The sequence below is a fragment of the Oncorhynchus mykiss genome, chromosome 23 (assembly GCF_013265735.2).
Source record: "Oncorhynchus mykiss isolate Arlee chromosome 23, USDA_OmykA_1.1, whole genome shotgun sequence".
NCBI classification, from domain to species: domain Eukaryota; kingdom Metazoa; phylum Chordata; class Actinopteri; order Salmoniformes; family Salmonidae; genus Oncorhynchus; species Oncorhynchus mykiss.
In genome coordinates, this window is record NC_048587.1 from 40,179,342 (window position 1) to 40,204,472 (window position 25,131).

At 44.8% G+C, this 25,131-nt stretch overlaps 2 protein-coding genes across 8 annotated transcripts in view; one reads left to right on the forward strand and one right to left on the reverse strand.

The window, feature by feature from the left end:
* Window positions 1–467: 467 nt before the first annotated feature.
* On the reverse strand, window positions 468–5,882 carry srsf2a (serine and arginine rich splicing factor 2a). Of its 6 annotated transcripts, none has more exons than XR_002470366.2 (4): window positions 5,376–5,882; window positions 3,640–3,914; window positions 2,003–2,622; window positions 468–1,033 (listed from the first exon to the last, which is right to left on the reverse strand). XR_002470366.2 is itself a non-coding variant. In XM_021581015.2 (3 exons), the coding sequence occupies exons 1-2, from the start codon at window positions 5,735–5,737 to the stop codon at window positions 3,665–3,667; spliced, it is 612 nt and encodes a 203-aa protein (XP_021436690.1). In that variant the 5' UTR covers window positions 5,738–5,882; the 3' UTR covers window positions 468–2,622; window positions 3,640–3,664. The 6 variants fall into 6 exon arrangements, 3 of the variants coding, with proteins under 3 accessions (XP_021436690.1, XP_021436691.1, XP_021436689.1); XR_002470367.2 differs by having other exon boundaries at window positions 2,003–2,099; window positions 3,632–3,914; XR_002470365.2 differs by having other exon boundaries at window positions 2,003–2,099; window positions 5,376–5,881.
* An 11,187-nt stretch (window positions 5,883–17,069) lies between these two features.
* Window positions 17,070–25,131, forward strand: part of rnf157 (ring finger protein 157) — a 35,239-nt gene continuing 27,177 nt past the window's right edge. For both annotated transcript variants that reach the window (XM_021581017.2, XM_021581018.2), the window contains exons 1-6: window positions 17,070–17,559; window positions 19,765–19,883; window positions 23,914–24,002; window positions 24,260–24,409; window positions 24,719–24,836; window positions 25,004–25,114. In XM_021581017.2, coding sequence (XP_021436692.2) covers window positions 17,472–17,559; window positions 19,765–19,883; window positions 23,914–24,002; window positions 24,260–24,409; window positions 24,719–24,836; window positions 25,004–25,114 — 675 coding nt within the window. In that variant the 5' untranslated portion in view covers window positions 17,070–17,471. The remainder of the gene's footprint in view (window positions 17,560–19,764; window positions 19,884–23,913; window positions 24,003–24,259; window positions 24,410–24,718; window positions 24,837–25,003; window positions 25,115–25,131) is intronic.

Sequence of the window (25,131 nt, forward strand, 5' to 3'; positions counted from 1 at the left end):
AGTCCAGCGACAGTGGGTTTGTGCCCATAGGCGATGTTGTTGCCGGTGATGTCTGGTGAGGACCTGCCTTTACAACAGGCCTACACGCCCTGTCCAGCTTCTCTCTGTCTATTGCGGACAGTCTTGAGCACCGATGGAGGGATTGTGCGTTCCTGATGTAACTTGGACAGTTGTTGCCATCCTGTACCTGGTGTGATGTTCAGGTGAACCGATCCTGGGCAGGTGTGGCCTGCCACTTTTAGTCAATTGGGTACTTTTCCCACCACAGACGTTCATGTTGGCGCTCTCACCTTACCCAAGAGACCATGTTTGTATTCGGCTTTATTAACTCAAGGATTATGGTTACAAAAAAATGTATTGGCCCAATAAATTATTTTATTTGTGTCTTGGCTAACTTTGAAGGAACAAAGCTGCCATTATAGACCAGGCTCTTGCAAGATCTGCTCAAATAACAGTCCACAACAAAACAAATTTGACATTTTTATTAGCCTTCACCTGGATCATTTACAAGACATCTTGTGAGGGTTCACAAAAGAATAATGAGACTAATTTATCAAGCTAGTGGGATGCCCTTTATCCAACCCTCCTCTTTCGAGCCATAACAGACTCTTCCATCAGTGGATACAACCAGCTCACAACAGAGGACTAAAGCACAGTTGGGGGGGGGGGGGGTGTGTGTGTGTGTGTGTGTAGGATAATACAATGATCAGACTGGTTCCACCAGGCTAGGGATGAAGAAAGAGGGGAGGAAGAGAATAGTATTGGTACATCCACAATGGTAAGAGACCATAAGACAACAGAGGGAGAGAGATGGGATGATCAGATCTGCCACCACAGCAGTGATTGATTTATTCTTACAGACCAGAACCAGGCAAACGGCAGCAGCACCAAGTCGATAGCAGGGCGGCAACTGCACCGGGCACTCACCGGGCACCGCAACACCCCCGCCAGCCACAGCACTGCCACCTCACCATCAGCACTGCATCGCACCTTAACAGCTAACCAGCAATACTCAACTGCTACACAACTGCGCCTAGTGCACAAAAGATGACACAAGAGGGGATTAAGTAAATGCATACCAGAGACAAAAAAAAGTATCAACAATATACACTGAGTACAGTAAACATTAAGAACACCTGCTCTTTCCATGACAGACTGACCAGGTGAAAGTATGATCCCTCATTGGTGTCACTTGCTAAATAAACTTCAATCAGTGTAGAAGAAGGGGAGGAGATGGGTTAAAGAAGGATTTTTAAGCATTGTGACATGGATTGTGTATGTGTGCCGTTCAGAGGGTGAATGCGCAAGATAAAATATTGAAGTGCCCTTGAACAGGGTATGATAGTAGGTGCCAGGCACACAGGTTTGTGTCAAGAACTGCAAAGCTGCTGGGGTTTTAATGCTCAACAGCTCCCCGTGTGTATCAAGAATGGTTCATCACCCAGAGGAGATCCAGCCAACTGGACAACTGTGGCAAGCATTGGAGTCTATATGGGCCAGCATCCCTGCGGAACGCTTTCAACACCAGGGCAAAGAGGGAGGTGCAACTCAATATTAGGAAGGTGTTCCTAATGTTTGGTGTACATACATAAAAATAGAAAAAACTATCTGCACTCCTAGTTAGGTTAGAGAATTACGTAAAATGTTACATATTTTTTATACAATTTTGGCTTATATGGTTTCCCTCTACATGTTGCTGGTTTAGGGTAACTGCTAAATTCAACTCTCCAAAAGAAGAACAGCAGTAACTCAATACGGGAATACTTCTGTAGAGAATTAGACTACTAAATAAGGGCTTCAATTCATTTTTAAAAAAGAGGGGGGGGGCTACTTCATAAAAGTTTAAATCAAATTAATATGCAACAAACCTGCACTAACAATGGGACAAAATACAGTTAACCTCAAAACATGTCCTTCACTCTAGTCAACGGCATTACACGCATTGGTAAATATATAGTAGTCTATTTCTGGGCAACTGAAACATTTTAGACCAAGTCACAACCTTTTGGTCAGTATTCTGTTAGGCGTAGAGAGGTGTCCACTGGCAGACTTAAGCTCTGGTTGACGTCCACAGAGAAGAAGTCTCAATCGTCTGACATCTGGAAAGAAAACAAGACAAGCTGCATTAGTGGAGGTCAAAGGGTAGGTTGCTAGCTTGACACAACTAGACAATCAACTGTTCTCAATCTAAAATCGGATAGAAAACACCCCCTTTTAACCATTCCATTGAGGGCTCGTCAGTTGTCCACGTTACTGGCATAGAACAGAGTTCCTAACAACGTGGGATGTCTTCTCACTACAAGGACCCCCCCACCCACCACTCAATTTGTTCTTATTTTTACTCAGGCATTTATTGGACAACAAACCTTGGGGTCCTCCCTCCTGCACCAGTGACACCAGACACAGAGCGGTACAGCCAGCAGCATTCTGTCTGTGGTCCTGTGAACATACAGTACCTCACCAACTGACAGCACGGACCACCGCACCGCCAGTGACGACCTGCTCCATAGCAACCGCCATCGCCCCCCACCAACAGCCTCAGGCAGGTCGCGTCACAACACACTAACTGCTCTTACACTGCCATCTGCCACACCCTCTCGGTTTGACAACAGGACACCGCAGCTTGGAGAAGAGAATTCCACATTTAGGTAAACGAATGTTTGATTTTAGCACCCCGCAACAAATATACCCCATCTCAAAAAAAATGATATAGGCCCTGGCACATTTGATAAATGTTGTAAACAATTTTGGCCAACTATACCCCTGACCTGCAGATAACATCCACCCCAATGTTAGCTGATGTGACTGTTTGGGGATAAAACATTGGCAGACACCCACACACTGTTGATTAGATCTGTGGGCACATTCAGTGTGCACTGCAGGTATCCATCTCTATTTCCTGACTTTACTTTGTGTCGCTTGCACGTTCTACACACAACTTGTCATTTGTTTTGTACACTCCTTACATTTCCAGTTTCCTCTACAACACCAAGTAAAATTCCAGGGTCAGGATTCTGAAGTACTGACGGGTACACTGCAACTCTGGTTACTAAACACTAATATTCAAAGGACTATTAAGGTTGCAGAACACTGTCCAACTGCAATTGAATTGAACCTGTCCTACCATAGAGTTCCTATAATTGTTCCTTACATAATTATGTGCCCTACATTCAGCAAACTATACTCAAACCATAGACAGACTAGTGCCCAGAAGCCAGTTTTAGCATGGGCAACACCATTGAGGAATTGTATCACTTTGTAGTCAACGGGGTGGGACTTCCTAAGGTTTAAGGATACCTCAGCCCAGTTAAGAATTTGTTCTTAACTGACTTGCCTAGTTAAATAAAGGTAAAATAAAATAAAACATAATTCCATCCAGGTCAACAGCAAATTAATTATACTAGTGAGCAAACATTCCATAACTGCAGGTGGCAGTAAATCACCAACCGTTCAGTTTGTTTACCAACTCATAGTAGAATAAAAATGTATGGAGATGGCCTCAATGGCACTGCACATACTCTCACAGACGCCATAACAGGACAGACGCAACGCGGCATCCTATAACTATCTCTATGACTCAAACATATGTGGCTGTCTGATGGTCACCCCAATTCTCCCATGCCCTGTGTACCGTCTTACTGGGTCTGGCTTGGAACTGTTGTTACTAAGACTCGGTTCCGTTGTCATCGGGGGATTTGGGCATGCTCTTGGACCTCGACCGTGAGCCTCTGTTAGAAGCCGGGGTGCGGCTGCGGGACCTTGATCGGGATGGGGACTTGCTCTTGCGGGGTGTGCGGGACTTGGAACGGGATCTAGAGTAGGAACGAGACCGTGAGCGGCTGTAGTCACGGCCACGACTGCGGTTCCTGCTTCGGGAACGGCTGTGTCTTCGCCGGCGGGGGCTGGCCGAACGACTGGGGAGGGTCAGAAGAAAATGGAACAATGTTTAGTTAGATAAAAATAACTGCAACTTGGTTCATACAAGTCTGTTTTTTATTGACTAATTAGATTTTGCGATGGCAGCTTGCAAACTCAACTGATAACGTAGTAGCTAGCTAACTAGCCCAAAGGCCGGCAAATGGCGATATCATGTTGCTTCATCTTACCATCCAATGGGAATTTATGTAATGTAAACTCACGTAAACTCATACATCACCTTTGTCTGTACAATTGCCCTTATTTTAGCGCCCCAAAAACACAATACTTCCAGATCAACTGTGATGTCAATACCATTGTAAAGCACAATTTCTCCCCTGTCCAACAGAATCAATTACATGACCTAAACAATGCCTGTTTTGGCATAATTCAAGCAGGCAATGAGCCCCGTCTGGTCTTTTAAAAAAAAAATGGCGGGTGGGGAAGAGAAACTAATGCGTAGTGAGAAGGAGAGATGTGTGGGAAAATTGCTTTTTTCCACTCGATCTGTCCAACGTATCACCTTATCGCCTCTAAAATGTAAATAAAACACTATAAAGAGTTTATCTAATGTGTCATTACATACCTATTTAAAGGTTTGTGTCAAATTTGAATCGGGTTTTTAGGGCGGTGCTAAAGTGATCTTAGAAGTAAACAGCGGCTTTGAGAATGCTGATTGCATGCAATGATGACGCAAAAAATGACTAGGTATCCCCCCTTATCCCCGTCACTGTCCATTTCTTGTTTTTAAAGGATGAGAGAAGTGCTACACCTGGTGGAGAGAGATTGTAAGACCGAAATAGTTGCTTTATGCGTGGTGTACGTTACGACATGACACGTCTAGACGTAACAGAGGGTCCGTTTTTTCCCCCAACTTTTCTCCAATACTATGAGCCATTACCATGTCGATCAACACTTGAATAGAAAACAAATTCACACCCCCGATTTTGAAGACAACACAGTCGCTACAGTCCCATTAGTTTTCTTTGTAGCCTCGTTTGAATGTTGCGGTTGCGCACATTTGTACGGAATGGGGTGAGTTTAAGTTAGCTGGCTATATCACCCGCTGTCTGTTTTTTACAGAACATTTTCCATTCAGGCCACAAAGATTTTAGCTCCTCTTTACCCGCCTTCTCGCCATTAAATAGAGTTGAGGAAATCAACACATTTGCAGCCTGAATGGAGAATATTCTATCTACAAAATCGGTCCACGGGGATGTGTATAGCCGCTGAATACATTGCCTTTGGATTGGTAAAATGAAATACCTCATTATCGCCATCAACTGGCCTATTTGCTACTAACTAGCTACGTTAACTATAAAAAGTTAAACTAGCTAGCTAAAGTAAATACCATTGCACATTTAGCTGAAATTGGCCAGTATATTGTAGTTACATCAAGATTACAATTGGCCAACTACAATGTTCTACTAAATTTAACTAAAACTGGAATCAGAGCTTACCTTCTGCTCCTGCGCCCGTAGCCTCCATGCCTCCTTGGGGGTCCACTGCCGCCTCGGCGCCCGAAGTGGGAGTCTGGTGGACGGCCATATCGCGCCATCTGCACTCGCAGTTCCCGCCCATCGAGCAAGGCCCCGTCCATGGCGTCCATCGCGTCTTCAGCGTCGCGCTTATCGTGGAACCTCACAAAGGCGAAACCACGGCTCTCCTTAGTGTACCGATCGCGGGGGATGTACACGTCTCCCACCCGGCCATACTTCTCGAAAACTCGGCGTAGGGTCTCAGGCGAGGTCCGGTACGTGAGATTGTCCACTTTGAGCGAGGACATACCCTCGACATCGGGCGGAGGCCTTCCGTAGCTCATCTTTGCTCCTCAAAATGAGACAGCCAGACGAAGATTAAAATCGTTATTCTAGACTAAATTTGTTTTTGTTTTGCTGATTTGTATGCTAAACTCACCCCTTTCTCTTAGCTGCTCGCACATGAAATGGCGGCTCAGGAGCTTCCTTTTTGTGTTGGCTGGTAGGCGGGTTAATAACTACTCCCTCTTGGAACTACAGCGCGCCGTAGCGGATTGGAGTGGCAGAACAGTTAGAATGCTAACTGACGGTGTCAAGATTAAAATAACAACAGAACCCACGTTTCCATCCAGTTTTTATGCCAGTAAAGCATACCATATTTTTTTTAAATCACGGCAGCTGTGATGGAAACAGTACATTTTTGTGTTAGTAAAATGAATGATTCGAGAAATGGTAGTGGAACGCCTTATGCGCAAATACTTATATAATAACCATCATATCGAAGTAAACTTGGAGTCTCACTACTCACTACTCACTACTATGTTGCTGCATATAATTGTGAAAACTGTCTGGTTCGTGTAACTCTAGCTACAGTAGGTTTTCTTTCAATTGGCAAGAGATTTTCATGCGACAACTACTTCAAGGTCTTAGAGCGAGTGACGTCACCGTCACCTATTAGTGCGCAGCCCGCTGACTAGCTAGCCATTTCACATCGGTTACAATGACACTTTGTGATCTAGGCTTCCCCAACAACCATAGCCGCGAGAAGTGCGGGTGCTGAAGCTCCCCCTGATAAATCAGAATACAAATTTGTTTGAGTTTTTTTAGAAAATATTGTTTTCAACAGAATTAGTGCACTGGGCTTTTATTACTACTGCATGAGGAGACAAAAAAGTTGATTTTGGAAGTTTGGCTACACGAGACTAGCTATTGGGATGCTACCAGTGTGTATCATGTTCTAACACAAAACAGGCCTATACATTTATTGTCGAATTGCCTATCAATATTTCTGTGTTGCCTAAGTTGATTGTTTATCTATTTCTTTCTAAATGTAAAATATACATTTGACTTGATAGATAAATATAATTACGCAACTTTGCATTGCATGGCAGTGATTAATTCCCACGTTTGGGGAAGGTCCAGTGGGAACTGCTTGCCTGCTGAATTGTACTGAGCAAAACCCATAGCAGACCCCATTGTCCAGATTTGTGCATGACGTCATGGGTAGCCATTAGATTTGTTCTTTGGGGCAAGAAGAGCATGGAGAGCATGAGCACACTCAGCACAGATAGCCATCAGCCTTGGTCGAAAATATATGTAATCTTCAACCTAGCCATCAGCATCCCAGCACAGCCATACAAATGGGAGAGAAGGAACAAAAATATGTGGAACATTATATGGTGCTCAGGGCCGGCCCTAGTCGAGTCGACCGCTTAGGGCCCCACGGCCTCAACAAAGTAAAAAATATATATATTTAGGAACTCAATTGGCAGTCTCAACGTACTGTTGAGTGTTAGAATACTAGAATACACAAGGTGCAATTTTGAAATGTGGTTGTGTATCAGCAGTTTTCTCTTGTTATATCAGTCACTGCAGTTACTCAATTAGCCCGTGTAAGGTACATTTTTTTTGATTCGTTAACATATTTTAAGGCATGCTTTGTAAGTGGCCATATTTGTTGAGAGTCCTGTACCAATTTAAGTGATATGTGTAGTAGTTCCCTAAGAATTACATTTATATAGGGGACTGATCCGAGTGGCAGCAGGTCTTAAACGTTTAATGGTTGAATATTTAACCATGATCATTTGATCTGTTTTGCCCTGTAATCACAGCCAATTTCAAAGCCTTTGTTTAGGCCCATAGAAGTGCAAGTGATATAAAACACATAGTATTCATTAGTGGTGGGGAAACAAAGCTTCCTGAAGCATTGAGGCTTTCCAGACAATTGTGTTGAAAATAGGTTCTTTACTTGAGGCTTTACATTTTTTTATTTATTTATTTATTTCACCTTTATTTAACCAGGTAGGCTAGTTGAGAACAAGTTCTCATTTACAACTGCAACCTGGCCAAGATAAAGCATAGCAGTGTGAACAGACAGCAACACAGAGTTACACATGGAGTAAACAATAAACAAGTCAATAACACAGTATAATTTTTTTATATACATTGTGTGCAAAAGGCATGAGGAGGTAGGCGAATAATTACAATTTAGCAGATTAACACTGGAGTGATAAATGATCAGATGGTCATGTGCAGGTAGAGATACTGGTGTGCAAAAGAGCAGAAAAGTAAATAAATAAAAACAGTATGGGGATGAGGTAGGTAAATTGGGTGGGCTATTTACCGATGGACTATGTACAGCTGCAGCGATCGGGTAGCTGCTGAGATAGCAGATGTTTAAAGTTGGTGAGGGAGATAAAAGTCTCCAACTTCAACGATTTTTGCAATTCGTTCCAGTCACAGGCAGCAGAGAACTGGAAGGAAAGGCGGACAAATGAGGTGTTGGCTTTAGGGATGATCAGTGAGATACACCTGCTGGAGCGCGTGCTACGGGTAGGTGTTGCCATTGTGACCAGTGAACCAAGGCGGAGCTTTACCTAGCATGGACTTGTAGATGACCTGGAGCCGGTGGGTCTGGCGACGAATATGTAGCGAGGGCCAGCCGACTAGAGCATACAGGTCACAGTGGTGGGTAGTATAAGGTGCTTTAGTAACAAAGCGGATGGCACTATGATAAACTGCATCCAGTTTGCTGAGTAGAGTATTGGAAGCCATTTTGTAGATGACATCGCCGAAGTCGAGGATCGGTAGGATAGTCAGTTTTACTAGGGTAAGTTTGGCGGCGTGAGTGAAGGAGGCTTTGTTTTGCGAATTAGAAAGCCAATTCTAGATTTGATTTTGGATTGGGGATGTTTGATATGAGTCTGGAAGGAAAGTTTACAGTCTAGCCAGACACCTAGGTACTTATAGATGTCCACATATTCTAGGTCGGAACCATCCAGGGTGGTGATGCTAGTCGGGCGTGCCCGTGCAGGCAGCGAACGGTTGAAAAGCATGCATTTGGTTTTACTAGCGTTGGAGGCCACGGAAGGAGTGTTGTATGGCATTGAAGCTCGTTTGGAGGTTAGATAGCACAGTGTCCAAGGAAGGGCCAGAAATATACAGAAGTATGATCAACAAAGTTTACACTAGTGGCACCTGCATGTCAAAAGAATTCAGAGCAGACAAATTATTATAGATGATGTCCCACACTCCATAGCGCATGCACAGCGTAGCTTTTTTGTCTTCTACCGAAACCAATACCAAACCAATCAGTTGGTTGTTAGACGAAACAATGCTTCAGACATCATTGATCACGTGCTTCTGATAAAGTGATACAGGCTTCGGCACACGGCTTTGAAGTACACCGCTCTACGATTTCGACGCATACCTTCAAATTATTTTGAATACCAGTGTATCCTTAACTTAAACAACATTTTCAGTAATGGTTACAGAGATGTTTTACTTGCTATGACAGTGATCTGTGTTTTATTAATTAACCTTGGTTGAATACACCAATTGTAAATTGCAAAGGACAAGAGCGCCCACTAAATAACCAAAATGTAAATGTCTTTAAACCTTTCAACTGAGTTATATGGCATTTGGTAATTACAATTATATGCTGTAATTGTAATTAGAACTGGAAATTAGATTACAGTATCTGACTTGGTACTGTAAATTAGATTGCAGTAACATTTTTGTTACGGTAAAATAGATTAGGGTAGAGTCGGTGTCATGTATTGTCATGTTGTGTCTTTCTGTCCTTTCCTTTCACCCTGTCTCCCTCTGCTGGTCGTCTTAGGTTACCTTTTCTCCCCCGCTTTCCCCCAGCTGTTCCTTGTCTCCTCTTGACTACCTCGTCACCCCTTCTCCCACCTGTTCCCCTTTTCCCTCTGATTAGTCCCCTATATCTCTCTCTGTTTTTGTTCCTGTCCTTGTCGGATTCTTGTTTGTTGTGTTTCATGCCTGAGCCAGACTATCGTCATGTTTGCTGTAACCTTGTCCTGTCCTGTCGGAATCTGCCGGTCTATCTGAGCCTACCACAGTTTGGTTATTAAAGAAGCTCTGTTTAAGTTAGTTCGCTTTTGGGTCCTCATTCACTCACCGTAACAGAAGAATCCGACCAAGAATGGACCCAGCGACTTCGGATCCTGTCCACTCAGCCGTCGAGATCCAGGGAGCGATGCTAGGCAGACACGAGCAGGAATTGTCTGCTGCTCGACATGCCGTTGAGACCCTGGCCACCCAAGTCTCCAACCTCACAGAACAGGTTCACCATCTCCGCCTCGATCCACCGGCCACTTCCAGGGCTTTCGAATCTCCGGAGCCCAGAATCAATAACCCGCCGTGTTACTCTGGGGAGCCCACTGAATGCCGCTCGTTCCTCACCCAGTGTGATATTGTGTTTTCTCTCCAGCCCAACACTTACTCCAGGAGCACTGCTCGTGTCGCCTACGTCATATCTCTCCTTATTGGACGGGCTCGTGAGTGGGGCACGGCAATCTGGGAGGCAAGGGCTGAGTGTACTAACCAGTATCAGGACTTTAAGGAGGAGATGATACGGGTTTTTGATCGATCTGTTTTTGGGGAGGAGGCTTCCAGGGTCCTGTCTTCCCTATGTCAAGGTAATCGATCCATAACAGACTACTCTATTGAGTTTCGCACTCTTGCTGCCTCCAGTGGCTGGAACGAGCCGGCTTTGCTCGCTCGTTTTCTGGAGGGTCTCCGCGCAGAGGTAAAGGATGAGATTCTCTCCCGGGAGGTCCCTTCCAGCGTGGATTCCCTGATTGAACTCGCTATTCGCATTGAGCGACGGGTTGATCTTCGTCACCAAGCTCGTGGAAAGGAGCTCGCGTTCTCCGTTGCCCCCCTCTCCGCATCACTACCATCTTCCTCTGCCGGCTCGGGAGCTGAGCCTATGCAGCTGGGAGGTATCCGCATCTCGACTAAGGAGAGGGAACGGAGAATCACCAACCGCCTCTGTCTCTATTGCGGTTCTGCTGGTCATTTTGTCACTTCATGTCCAGTAAAAGCCAGAGCTCATCAGTAAGCGGAGGGCTACTGGTGAGCGCTACTACTCCTGTCTCTCCTTCAAGATCCTGCACTACCTTGTCGGTCCATCTACGCTGGACCGGTTCGTCAGCTTCCTGCAGTGCCTTAATAGACTCTGGGGCGGAGGGCTGTTTTATGGACGAGACCTGGGCTCGGGAACATGACATTCCTCTCAGACAGTTAAGGGAGTCCACGGCCTTGTTCGCCCTGGATGGTAGTCCTCTCCCCAGGATTCAGCGTGAGACGCTACCTTTAACCCTCACTGTTTCTGGTAATCATAGCGAAACCATTTCTTTTTTGATTTTTCGTTCACCTTTTACACCTGTTGACTGGGCCATCCCTGGCTAGTTTGTCATAATCCTTCCATTAATTGGTCTAGTAATTCTATCCTCTCCTGGAACGTCTCTTGTCATGTGAAATGTTTAATGTCTGCTATCCCTCCTGTTTCCTCTGTCTCTTCTTCACAGGAGGAGCCTGGTGATTTGACAGGGGTGCCGGAGGAATATCACGATCTGCGCACGGTGTTCAGTCGGTCCAGGGCCACCTCTCTTCCTCCACACCGGTCGTATGATTGTAGTATTGATCTCCTTCCGGGAACCACTCCCCCCCGGGGTAGACTATACTCTCTGTCGGCTCCCGAACGTAAGGCTCTCGAGGATTATTTGTCTGTAGCTCTTGACGCCGGTACCATAGTCCCCTCCTCCTCTCCCGCCGGAGCGGGGTTTTTTTTTGTCAAGAAGAAGGACGGGTCTCTGCGCCCCTGCATAGATTATTGAGGGCTGAATGACATAACAGTTAAGAATCGTTATCCGCTTCCTCTTATGTCTTCAGCCTTCAAGATCCTGCAGGGAGCCAGGTTTTTCACTAAGTTGGACCTTCGTAACGCTTACCATCTCGTGCGCATCAGGGAGGGGGACGAGTGGAAGACGGCGTTAGGGCACTTTGAATACCGGGTTCTTCCTTTCGGCCTCGCTAACGCTCCAGCTGTCTTTCAGGCATTAGTCAATGATGTCCTGAGAGACATGCTGAACATCTTTGTTTTCGTTTACCTTGACGATATCCTGATTTTTTCACCGTCACTCCAGATTCATCTTCAGCACGTTCGACGTGTCCTCCAGCGCCTTTTAGAGAATTGCCTTTTTGTGAAGGCTGAGAAGTGCACTTTTCATGCCTCCTCCGTCACATTTCTCGGTTCTGTTATTTCCGCTGAAGGCATTAAGATGGATCCCGCTAAGGTCCAAGCTGTCATTGATTGGCCCGCCCCTAAGTCACGCGTCGAGCTGCAGCGCTTTCTCGGCTTCGCGAACTTCTATCGTCGTTTCATCCGTAATTTCGGTCAGGTGGCAGCTCCTCTCACAGCCCTTACTTCTGTCAAGACGTGCTTTAAGTGGTCCGTTTCCGCCCAGGGAGCTTTTGATCTCCTCAAGAATCGTTTTACATCCGCTCCTATCCTTGTTACACCTGACGTCTCTAGACAGTTCGTTGTCGAGGTTGACGCGTCAGAGGTGGGCGTGGGAGCCATTCTTTCTCAGCGCTCCCTCTCTGACGACAAGGTCCACCCATGCGCGTATTTTTCTCATCGCCTGTCGCCGTCGGAACGTAACTATGATGTGGGAAACCGCGAACTGCTCGCCATCCGGTTAGCCCTAGGCGAATGGCGACAGTGGTTGGAGGGGGCGACCGTTCCTTTTGTCGTTTGGACTGACCATAGGAACCTTGAGTACATCCGTTCTGCCAAACGACTTAATGCGCGTCAGGCGCGTTGGGCGCTGTTTTTCGCTCGTTTCGAGTTCGTGATTTCTTATCGTCCGGGCTCTAAGAACACCAAGCCTGATGCTTTATCTCGTCTCTTCAGTTCTTCAGTAGCCTCCACTGACCCCGAGGGGATTCTCCCTGAGGGGCGTGTTGTCGGGTTGACTGTCTGGGGAATTGAGAGGCAGGTAAAGCAAGCGCTCACTCACACTCCGTCGCCGCGCGCTTGTCCTAGGAACCTTCTTTTCGTTCCCGTTCCTACTCGTCTGGCCGTTCTTCAGTGGGCTCACTCTGCCAAGTTAGCCGGCCACCCTGGCGTTCGGGGTACGCTTGCTTCCATTCGCCAGCGTTTTTGGTGGCCCACCCGGGAGCATGACACGCGTCGTTTCGTGGCTGCTTGTTCGGTCTGCGCGCAGACTAAGTCCGGTAACTCCCCTCCTGCCGGCCGTCTCAGGCCGCTTCCCATTCCCTCTCGACCGTGGTCTCACATCGCCTTAGATTTTGTCACCGGACTGCCTTCGTCAGCGGGGAAGACTGTTATTCTTACGGTTGTCGATAGGTTCTCTAAGGCGGCTCATTTCATTCCCCTTGCTAAGCTTCCTTCTGCTAAAGAGACGGCACAAATCATCATCGAGAATGTTTTCAGAATTCATGGCCTTCCGTCAGACGTCGTTTCGGACAGAGGTCCGCAATTCACGTCTCAATTTTGGAGGGAGTTTTGCCGTTTGATTGGGGCTTCCGTCAGTCTCTCTTCCGGCTTTCACCCCCAGTCTAACGGTCAAGCAGAACGGGCCAATCAGACTATTGGTCGCATCTTACGCAGTCTTTCTTTTCGCAACCCTGCGTCTTGGTCAGAACAGCTCCCCTGGGCAGAATACGCCCACAACTCACTTCCTTCGTCTGCGACCGGGCTATCTCCTTTTCAGAGTAGCCTCGGGTACCAGCCTCCGCTGTTCTCATCTCAGTTCGCCGAGTCCAGCGTCCCCTCCGCTCAGGCTTTTGTCCAACGTTGCGAGCGCACCTGGAAGAGGGTCAGGTCTGCACTTTGCCGTTATAGGACGCAGACTGTGAGGGCTGCTAATAAGCGTAGAACTAAGAGTCCTAGATATTGTCGCGGTCAGAGAGTTTGGCTCTCCACTCAGAACCTTCCCCTTAAGACGGCTTCTCGCAAGTTGACCCCGCGGTTCATTGGTCCGTTCCGTATTTCTCGGGTCATTAATCCTGTCGCAGTTCGACTTCTTCTTCCGCGATACCTTCGTCGCGTCCACCCGGTCTTCCATGTCTCCTGTATTAAGCCCGTTCTTCGCGCCCCCGCTCGTCTTCCCCCCCCCCCCCCCCCCATCCTTGTCGAGGGCGCACCCATCTACAGGGTCCGCAGGATTTTGGACATGCGTCCTCGGGGCCGTGGTCACCAGTACCTCGTTGATTGGGAGGGGTACGGTCCTGAGGAGAGGAGTTGGGTTCCCTCTCGGGACGTGCTGGACCGTGCGCTGATCGAGGATTTCCTCCGTTGCCGCCAGGTTTCCTCCTCGAGTGCGCCAGGAGGCGCTCGGTGAGTGGGGGGGTACTGTCATGTATTGTCATGTTGTGTCTTTCTGTCCTTTCCTTTCACCCTGTCTCCCTCTGCTGGTCGTCTTAGGTTACCTTTTCTCCCCCGCTTTCCCCCAGCTGTTCCTTGTCTCCTCTTGACTACCTCGTCACCCCTTCTCCCACCTGTTCCCCTTTTCCCTCTGATTAGTCCCCTATATCTCTCTCTGTTTTTGTTCCTGTCCTTGTCGGATTCTTGTTTGTTGTGTTTCATGCCTGAGCCAGACTATCGTCATGTTTGCTGTAACCTTGTCCTGTCCTGTCGGAATCTGCCGGTCTATCTGAGCCTACCACAGTTTGGTTATTAAAGAAGCTCTGTTTAAGTTAGTTCGCTTTTGGGTCCTCATTCACTCACCGTAACAGTCGGGATAGAAGTAACACTTTTAGATCTTTTGTATTTGATAGAGCTTCTCAGGGCTCTTATTTCTGGTTTGTAATAATATTACCTTCAACAAATGTACTATCAGCCATAATTTCATGTTTGTGTTGATTTGAGTAATCAGATAAAATCTAATAATATTTGTCACATACACGTGCTTAGCAGATGTTATTGCCATAGGTTCGATATATATGAAAATTAACCATGAGATAACATCCACATGTTGCCTTACAATATGAATCAGACTAAAATGGGTTACATTATAGCTATATTAACCATTATTTCCTAATTCACGTTCATGGCAATGGAGTAGGAGATGTTTTTCATAATTTTCAATGACTGTTCTACCTGAATCCATCATGCCTTACCAATCAGTTGCGCTCAAGCTTTTCTTGTCAGAATTATTCAAGGTAGGCCTAATTAGTTAAGGCCTAAATGAAAAAGTACTGCCAGGTTAAACAGCAGTAACGAAAGGGCAATAAGAGGTGCATGAACAATAACCATTTCAAAAAAGAATTATAGAAGCACTGTAGAACAAAAACCCTTAGCTAACCCTTGCATTTGTGTTTGTTCTACTCTTCCTTACAAGTGTCAGAGATAAATGGGCTGCTCTTTTTTAGTGCAGTCTTCGTGTGACCTCCCAAGCAGAACAGGCACTGCACCCAGACCTCCCTGGCTTGGAGGAGCCCAAAAACTCCTTTTAGACGAGACATGTGTCATTGATATTGGCACGCTTCTGGTTAGCTCTCTTTTGAGCGCCCTTGCCACACTCATTCAAGCTGCGCTTGGCCTTCGGTTTGGCCTTTGGTCTCACTTAATTTATTTTCTCATCTTCCATGGCACACTTACTGTAACAGGTGTATCAGTGAGGATGGCAGTCGATCTTCTCCTTCTGCCCTTTATCACATCATTCCTGGGCCCATCCTTGGGAAAAAGTCGGACAGACGCAGAGCTGAAGTCCAACATCGATGAACCTGGGACAGTGTGGAGCAAGTGATCCTCAGAGGTGGATTGGACTTGGACCTGCTTCTAGAGGTCTTCATGGATCCACCTGTACCCGAATACCCGAGACCCGATCCGGGACCCGAGTGGGTCTGGATCCTGAATTCTAAATAATGTTACGGGTCTGGGTCGAATCTGATATGATTGTCACGGGTTTTGGGATTGTGTAATTTTAACTGACTTGACTGGAAGGGCCTGCACAGATCCAAATGTGACTGCTGCAGAGAAAGAGAGGCATTTTATATTTTATGCTGCTTCTCTTGCTTTTCATGAGAGTGGAGCGTGTTGCTTGTTGTTGGCCAATCATAAGTAATCAAAGCGGCAATAGGCTACAGTCATAGACGGTGTCGTTCAGTTCCAAGAACTGGGAGCGGTTTGTTGGATTGAAACTAGTCGCCCTTGACAGACTTGTTGCTTGTGGCTGGCGGATGAAGAAGCTGGGGTGCCTTTGGCGGAAAGAAGTGAACCAATCATTCCCGGACATCTCCTTGGTGTCGCAGGTCTCAGGATACTTGAAGCGATAGCGTTGGGCAAGCTGATATGCACATTTCCTTACCTAAATAACAAACCCAACATTTCTTTAAAAAAATAAAATAAAAAATAAAAAACTTTGAACCTTTTAAACATAATTAAAAAATAATCATAATTGTGAGTTTGCACTTTTGGGCCATTTATATTGTGTAAGACTACCTCTTTAAGTAAATATCTGCAGCCCTTAACAGATACTCCTTCAGACTCCTCTCCTGCTCCTCACTAAATACTTTGTTGTGGGCTCTGTAGGCTGGCATTCGGGCATTAGGACTATCCTTCAACCTCCTACAGTATCTTTAGAGTGTAACATGGTACACACCATGTGCTTTTGCTGCACCCCTGACTGACTGGACTCCTACCAGCACTTCTGGGAAGCTCTTTCGTAGGTCTCTGGATGAAACCTTGCTCTGTCTGTTGTTTTGACCCTATTTCTGGGCATGTCCTGTCAATATTCTGTCAATAAACAAGTGAAACACAAATGAAAACACATTCTAAGTTATTGCGGGGCAAAAGTAACATTCTGTTACTTCCGTCCAACCCCTCTCACTGTGAAACTTCTCCTTGCAAGCATCAAAGACTATCTAGCACAATAGTTCAAACCTATGCTGTCATTAAGTCATTATAGACAAAAATTCCCTTAACAGTCACTAGATGGGTTAAGAAAATAACATATGTTTGGAAACGTAAAAAAAGAAACACAACTCTACAACTGAAAAACTATTCCGGGTCATTCTTTTTTACTTTACCTTGCTTAAAACAACCTTCAAATGTTGACACAGCGTGCTGATATCTTGCAGGGAGGTCAACTTCTGGCACATGCATGCCTCAATACAAAATTCTAGTTTCTTGTAATTTGTGAAAATGGGCATGGTACTTTCATCCTGGCTCTTCCCTACAGTAGCTGTACTGTAAAATAAATTAGCTTAAAAACTGCCGAAATTTCTCTACGCCTAATAATATCAGGAATCTTCAATTATTTATCTCCTCTGTCAAGAGGGGGCCACTAAAATGTTTTGCCTGCGATGTGAGGGACCCTAGCGCCTCCAAAAGGCTAGGGCCGGCCCTGCCAGTGATACATAGTGAGAGACCTCGTTTTCCCCCGAAACGCGCTGAATTGGAGCGAAGAATGCGTCACGAAGTGAATGGATAAATTGCTTTGCCATTAAAGGGGTGCATACTACTGCTTTTCTGTCGGAAAACAAACTATCGATCGGTTTTGGCGACAGCACCAACCCCACTGGGCTTTGGATAAAGCAGACAAGAACAACAACTAATCCCAGAACGAGCACAACCAGGCTATAGCTGCCACCGGCAGGGAACCAAGGATATAAACCGAGATTTAAAAAATCGAAATGGCAGCACGAACTGGATTAAATGAAAGGGGGTAAAGGGGTTTTAGAGAATAGCGAATGTTTTCTTGTTATGTTCGTTAATTTGAGCTTTTGTTTTCTGTGGAAATGGGAGCTTTGACCAGCAGACAGAACGCAGGAGTGGAAGAGGTCGATATACCGTCCACCTCGGTGTACCGCTATCCACCAAAATCTGGTAGGTGCCTGTTCCCCATAGACGACAGTAGCCTAACAGGAGCGATCCCACTCAACCCACAGCATATTCCAGGACAGCCCAAACCTTCTCGGTTTGGTAAAAAAGACATAGGGATATGTTATTAGGATATTATAAGGCCTATTTATTAATATTCAGATAATTATAGGCCTATGACTTATTTGTACTATCTATTATTTAAATATAATGATGAATCACAATCATTACATCAGAGGACAAGGTGTCCGATACCCCGTCCGCACCTATAGGCCTCAGTGCTAGGGTGGCTAAATGTGGATGTTTACCAGACATCGAGTGCCAATCATATAATTGTCATGTTTGAAACACACATGGAAAAACACGAGGCCTATGTGATGTTGGTCGGTCAATATCAGCCTGACCACCAGCCTCCAAGCAGAATGACGCTGAAAAGCATTATACCACATTCATGTTTTACCATTCCAATTAAAATAGGAAAAAGTGAAGATTGCAGTGTGCAGGGGTGTACGTACTGCTGCTGCAGCGCACACAAAGCGTCGCCCAGACACCTCTCACTATGGTGCTCCATTAGGTCTAGATCAAAGCTGAATTAATGTCTGTAAAGTCACATAATGTTTTATTTGTATTCTACATAACATAACCGAATAGAATAGCATAGTATAACGTTACTATTGAACCAAAAACACCACCTAATTTCTTATGAGATTTAGGTTGATTACTTGAGTGAAAAAAAATATGCGCCAAAATGTAAAGCTGCAATATGTAACTTTTTGAGTGACCCGACCAAATTCACATTAGAATGTGTTATATACATATCATTCGCATTGAAGCAAATCTTAGAAGCGGTAGATTTGTTTCATGTGCACTATTTTTATGCTTCTCGTTCTTAAATTTTTGCATCTTTTACTTTTAGTTGTGTACACCAGCTTCAAACAGCTGAAAATCTAATATTTTTGGTTATGTAAAATATATTTCACAGCGGTTGAGATGGTACAATGATTCAGAAGGGGACGGGGGGGTGCAACTCAATATGAAGGTGTTCTTAATGTTTTGTACACTCAGTTGATAAAAACAAACGTACTATTGTGCCCCTCAGTGACTTGCTAAGAGGGGGAATTGCCTCAATGAAATCGCAGGATTTCATAGCATACATTTCAACAGCACAAGGTAAATGGACTGTACTGGAGTGGTCAATTGTCTCCCAATGAGTCTTTCGCTCCAGACGGCTTTCTTCCGCACATGAAACTAGATCTGCTCATTCAAGGTCTCAGAGCAAGTGACGTCACCGATTGAAACGCTATTTAGCGCGAACGACAGCTAACTAAACTAGCCGTTTCACATCCGTTAAAAAAGCATGACTGTGGCTGGCCAATTTGATTGTTCCTACCATGCCATGGTGTTCATCATGCTCTATTGTACGTGACAGGGCGACGTGTTGTGTGGATTAAAACAGCATAAAACCGGGAGTAATCACAAAGCATGATCAAATTAATTAGCGAGCTGCAGTAATTTTGAGAAACAATGAGAGTAGTTTGGTACATTTTCTGGGTGAAATGAACTAGTTATCTACCTTTGATAAGCAGCAATTTCAAGTCTATCTAAACTAATATCGTTCTAACTCGGAAATATGAAGTTATTTCAGAATGAAAGTGAACTGGCTAGCGCATCATGCTTTGTGACATTGTGTTAGCTATTCCCAGTAAGATAATGTGTTTTCATTTATTGCATCTGCATGCGTTCATGAGCTGGCTGCTCTTTCTAAATGGTAAATAGTATGTTCTAATCTGTTCAAAACAGTGGCAGCATGTTCAGAAATGGTCATTCGGTTTATGACATCCAAATGTGAAATATGAGTATTCATGCTGCTGTTCAAATGCACAGATTGCTTTATACATCTTCTAAAAGAAACTACTGGGAGTTCGAAAACTTGGCATCATATTTCTGTCCTAATGCTTTCTTGACAACTCCATCCACCATGGGTATTCAGCCAATCAGCGCCCGCCACTGGTTAGGCCTACACTGTAGGCTGAGATCATTCAAGAATATCTAAATGCATATTCCCACGAAACTGATGGAGATCAAATGATTGGCTAACCCTAATTTGGTGTTTGAGGGAATTAAAAATAAAAATAAATAATTGAGACAATGGGTGTGGGTGTAGGCAGACGTTGCATTTGGAGGATGTATTATATGCATATTTCCCCACAGGAAGTTACTTTGCCAGCCACTTCATCATGGGCGGGGAGAAGTTTGACTCCACCCACCCCGAGGGATACCTGTTTGGAGAGAACACTGACCTCAACTTTCTGGGAACCAGACCAGTGGTGGTACGGATTGTCACAGTACACTACACTACACTACACAGGACTCTACACAGTACCGTACAGTACAATACACTACACTACATTACACTGCACTACACTACACAGTGCACTGCAGTACTCTACAGTACACTACAGTACAATACAGTACACTACACTACACTACACTACACTACACTAGCTTCTAAGTCTCCAGCTACAATACTGTCTGTCTAATTATGGGCCCTATGGGTCCTGTTTATAAGTATTGCACAATATAGAGAATAGGGTCCCATTTGGGCGTTAGGTTTTGTTCCAAATACCTCCGATCGCAATTCTCATCATCTCTGCTGTATGGACATGGGGAATACCATAGAATTCTGTGACTGGGGGTGTGGTATGGAGCGATGTCAGTGACAACAGGAATTGTATTTGAATTTAATCATTTTGAATTTGTACTAGGAAATTTAATTTAAATGTCAAGTTTTTAAATTTGTAATGTACAAATTTAATCATTGAATTTGTAAATTGAACTTGTATTTCATGAATTGAAGTGGAATTGAATGAATATTGCATTAATTTAAAAATTATATATAAATTCAATTGAATATTCAAATTCATTTATATATATTTATATAGGCCTGTTCAATTTCATTATGGTAGATATTGCATTCATTGTCTGTGTATTAAGTTTACAAACTATAATTTCAAGTGTATCAGAGTTTCATACATTCAACTTCTCAGATGCATTCAGATTCAGTTTTCAAATTCAGTTCTTTAAATTTAGGTTCAAAACCAGAGACAACACCTGGTACTTTACCAGCCAGGAAAGGTAGAGAACAGCACATAGAATCAAACGTTTCCTTTGGTAAACAGAAACTGATGGCGGTTTCTGAAGTCAATGTGGCATGTTGATTAAATGCTCTTCCAATGAATTTGGCTCTAGCATTTGAAATGTTTTGGCTATGAACTACTATGACCCCATTCCTGAAAGCTAAGACTCTCCGGAACATGGACATGCCTTCTGTTTCCCTCTATGATGATGGCAGGATGCATTAGAAGAGAGTTTCACACAAAAACTAAATTTGACCCCCATTAGAATATAGTTTAAATGCCCTGTCATAGCCCTTCTAATGATAGCCTTTCCACTCCCTATTTAACTTTGATCTGGGTTTGAACTAGGTCTCCTGTATCTCACAAGATTGTGTTAGTACACTTAGCTAAAGCCTATAGGGAGGGATACGTTCAGGAAGTTCAGGTAAAGGACGGCATGCAGCTTGCTTAACAAGTACCGCTTCCCCCTTATTCAGCTCATATATAGACTCGAACTAAGAACTTCTTCCTCGAAAACACCCTCCTGAAGTATTCCAACTCATCCTACTATTAAAAAAGGCCTTCTTCAATTGCGCAAGGGGCGACACTTCAGGCTGAGGAGTGAGTTTCACGGATCCCCATCTGCTACACTAATGCAAGTCTTCAGAGGCCTGGAGGAAAAGGGCCGGTATGGGGCCGGTATGGGGGCCTCAAGGTAAATAATGGGCCGGAATGGGCTGATTTATTGTAGATATTATAAGGTTAACATGTGACTGACTGGCTTAACAATGTGTTAGCCTGTTGAGCTAAAACCCTAAACATTGGTCCTTTGACTTCGTTTTGTCACGCCCTGATCTGTTTCACCTGTCCTTGTGATTGTCTCCACCCCCTCCAGGTGTTGCTTATTTTCCCCAGGGTATTTATCCCTGTGTTTCCTGTTCCTCTGTGCCAGTTCGTCTTGTATGTTTCTAAGTCAACCAGCGGTTTCCTGTTCTCCTGCTTTTTGCGTTCTCTGTTTTTCTAGTCCTCCCAGTTTTGACCCCTGCCTGATACTGGACTTTGTACCTGCCTGCCTGACCATTCTGCCTGCCTTGACCACAAGCCTGTCTGCCACTCTGTACCTCTGGGACTCTGATCTGGTTTTTGCCTGTCCACGACCATTATTTTGCCTACCCCTTTGGATTAATAAACATTGTAAGACTCCAACCATCTGCCTCATGTGTCTGCATTTGGGTCTCGCCTTGTTAGGTTAGGTCTCTTCAAGGAGGAGGTAAAAGGGGGGAGAAGTGTAACACAGGTAGTTTGGTAACCACATTCATGTGATGAGTAACTTGTCTGAAAAGACCTGAAAAGTTGCATTATCTGGTGCACAGGAGACCTGGGTTAGACCCTCATTAGCCAAACTAACACGTCTACATGTCTCAGCCAAGGTTGCTCATCTCATAGCCTTGCGAGCGGCCTAATCCCCCGAGCTTACATGAATGGTTCACTACACGTGATAATCAGTCTGGTACTCATCACATGGACGGATCACCAAACCACCTCTGTTGCACTCCATTAAATGGGGTGCACAGATCCTTTTGCTTCTGTCTACCACTGTAAGTGTTGTTGTCTAGTAGGCCTGATTTAGAACCCAGTCAGTTATATTGGTGCTGTGATCTCTGAGTGGGAGGTCAAAGGGGGTTGAATTGTAGCCGAGGGGGTTCGATGAACCTTGCTGGAGATTTGAAGACTTCTGTTCGCTTCCTGAACTAATCCATATGGGCTAACATAGTGGACTGACAGTCTTGTGACATGCAGAAGACCTGGTTCGAACTCAGTCAGTCGCAAGATTAAATAGGGAGTGGAAAGGCTATCCATAGAAGGGCTATGACAGGGCCGTTCAACTATATTCTTATGAGGGGAACAGAAAGCACATCCATGCTCCAGAGGATCTTAGCTTTCAGGAGTGGGGTCATAATAGCTTACAGCCAAAGCAGTTCAAACGCTCTCTCTCTCTCTCTCTCTCTCTCTCTCTCTCTCTCTCTCTCTCTCTCTCTCTCTCTCTCTCAGTCATATCCTGCTATATAAGTCATACTGCCCTCCCTAAGCAGATGGCAATGCAGAACCACATCTCCCTACCCCACTCAGTACATTTCTCTCATCTGTCCCTGAGTTGTTAACTGTGATCTGCAGCGTAGGTCTAGTCCCCCTGCACTAGTTATGTATAGCCTACATTATGTGTGCCTGTGTGTGTGGCTGGACCTCGACAGCTATAAACACTCAGGCCTAATATATTGGGGATTTAACAGCAGTTGACTGCTGTAATAAAGTCATATTCAGACTGCAAAGAGAGAGGGAAGGGAGTGTTTATGTGAGTGTGTGCATGAATGTGTGTGTCTTCCCTGTACTGAAAAACAGCCTTGTCGTTCCTACTCTACAGATCCCATAGCAGAATTTTCCTGTTGTGTGTGTGTTTTAATGAATGGCACAGTATTCAGTATAATAACACATCTGGGCCCATCAGGAGCCTTTCCTGTAAACCACACACACACACACACACACACACACACACACACACACACACACACACACACACACACACACACACACACACACACACACACACACACACACACACACACACACACACACACACACCTCCCCTTAGTCCCAAAAGAGGGGTGTGGAGGTATCTAACCACATCCTCCATTCCTACTAGACGGCATGTTCAATAGGGTTTCAAAGGTTATTCTATACACATTTTTACAGTGCATTCAGTCATTTAGCAGACTCTTATCCAAAATGACTTAAGTGCACAGTAAGTGTATTATTCTAAAACAGGTACAGTATAACAACCACAGATCCAGATCATCGCACTTAAAAAAAAAAAAATGAATAGCCCGGTATCAGGAAGATCAGTGCCAGTAAGAATAAAGAATAATGTCAATTAAATAGTTAAGCGTCTGACATAAAAAGCATTTTTAGACCCACTCAACTTTCTTCTTACACAGAGTCAGCAACAAAAACACGGTTTGTGCAAAGATTGTGCAAAGTACAGTAAAACAATTGTGTAAAGAAAAGATATCTAATGTTTTAAGTGGGTATGCAGATAGGGTGTGCAGATAGTGTGCAAGCTTTCCAGCACCAACACACCTGATTCAACTGATCAAGGGCTTGGGGATTAGTAAATCAGATCATGTGACCCCTTTGTTGTTGTTGATATTGTTGTTGATGTGACCTTTTGTGTTTGGTTCCTTTACAGTTCCCCTATGCAGCCCCGCCACCTCAGGAGCCAGTGAAGACGCTACGAAGCCTTATAAACATCCGTAAGGATACGCTGAGGCTTGTACGGTGAGTATCTCTCACAAAACACACAATTGATTTGTAATTTATAGCCCTTTTACTGTTATTATTTCAGTTATGCTTAGTCTGTGTTTTATTGCACTAGTCCAACATCTCCACTTATCCCCCCCAGAACCAAGTCGAGTAGCTGGCCTGAGGCTTTCGCAAGCTTTGTTCTGGGTCCTGTGATTACTCCCTTTACTCTTACTATGCTAATTGTAACGGTGTGTAGATGATGCTAGCTGTGTTTCGGTGTGGTATGACAGGTGTATTGACGGCCTGAAGCTGCCAGGGGAGGAAGTGGCAGGGAAAAGCAAAGCCTGTTACAACATAGAGTTCACCTTCGATGCTGACACACAGGTGGCCATCACCATCTACTATCAAGCTATAGAGGAGTTCCACAACGGAGTGCCAATGTAAGTCTGTGTGTGTGTGTGTGTGCATGCTTGTGTGTTTATCTTTCTGCACTCTGAGAAAAAAAGGCTTCCAAAGGGGTTCTACCTCTGTCCCCATAGGAGAACCCTTTTTGGTTCCAGGTAGAACCCTTTTGGGTAACATGTAGAATAGGTTATACTTGGAACCCAAAAGTGTTCTACCTGGAACCATAAGCGTTCTACCTGCATCCAAAAAGGGTTCTTCAAAGGGTTATTTGATGGGGACAGCTGAAGAACACTTTAAGGTTCTAGATATCATCTTCTTTTTCTAAGAGTGTGTATCTCCTATAGTTACCTTCCCCAGGACAGCTCTCTCCAGTCAGAAATGGTGCACTTTAAGAGAGGAGTCTGTCAGCAGTTCTGTCTGCCCTCGCACTCTGTCAACCTGTCAGAGTGGGCCGATGAGGAGGTATGGGCTGTGTGTGTGTGAGCGTGTGAGTGTGTTTATTCATATTAGTAGGAAGTCTGTGTGTGTGTGTTTCAGTGCATAACCTATCTTTATCTCCCTCTTTTCTCTCTCTTCCTCCACCCTCTCTCTCTCCCTCTCTCTCTCTCTCTCTCCCTCCGTCTTAAAAGTTGTTGTTTGACATGGATAAGGATGTGTTTCCCATGGTCATTCAAGCGACAGTAGACGAGGGGGAAGATCACATGGGTCACTCCCATGTCCTCCTGGCCACCTTTGAAAAGGTAAGGAGCTTGGAGTC

Excerpts from the sequence above, each read along its gene's own strand:
- srsf2a (XM_021581015.2), bottom strand. The coding sequence starts at position 5,737 with ATGAGCTACGGAAGGCCTCCGCCCGATGTCGAGGGTATGTCCTCGCTC. Across the intron at positions 3,915-5,375 it reads TACGGGCGCAGGAGCAGAAG|TCGTTCGGCCAGCCCCCGCC; the intron begins GTAAGCTCTGAT and ends GACCCTCCCCAG.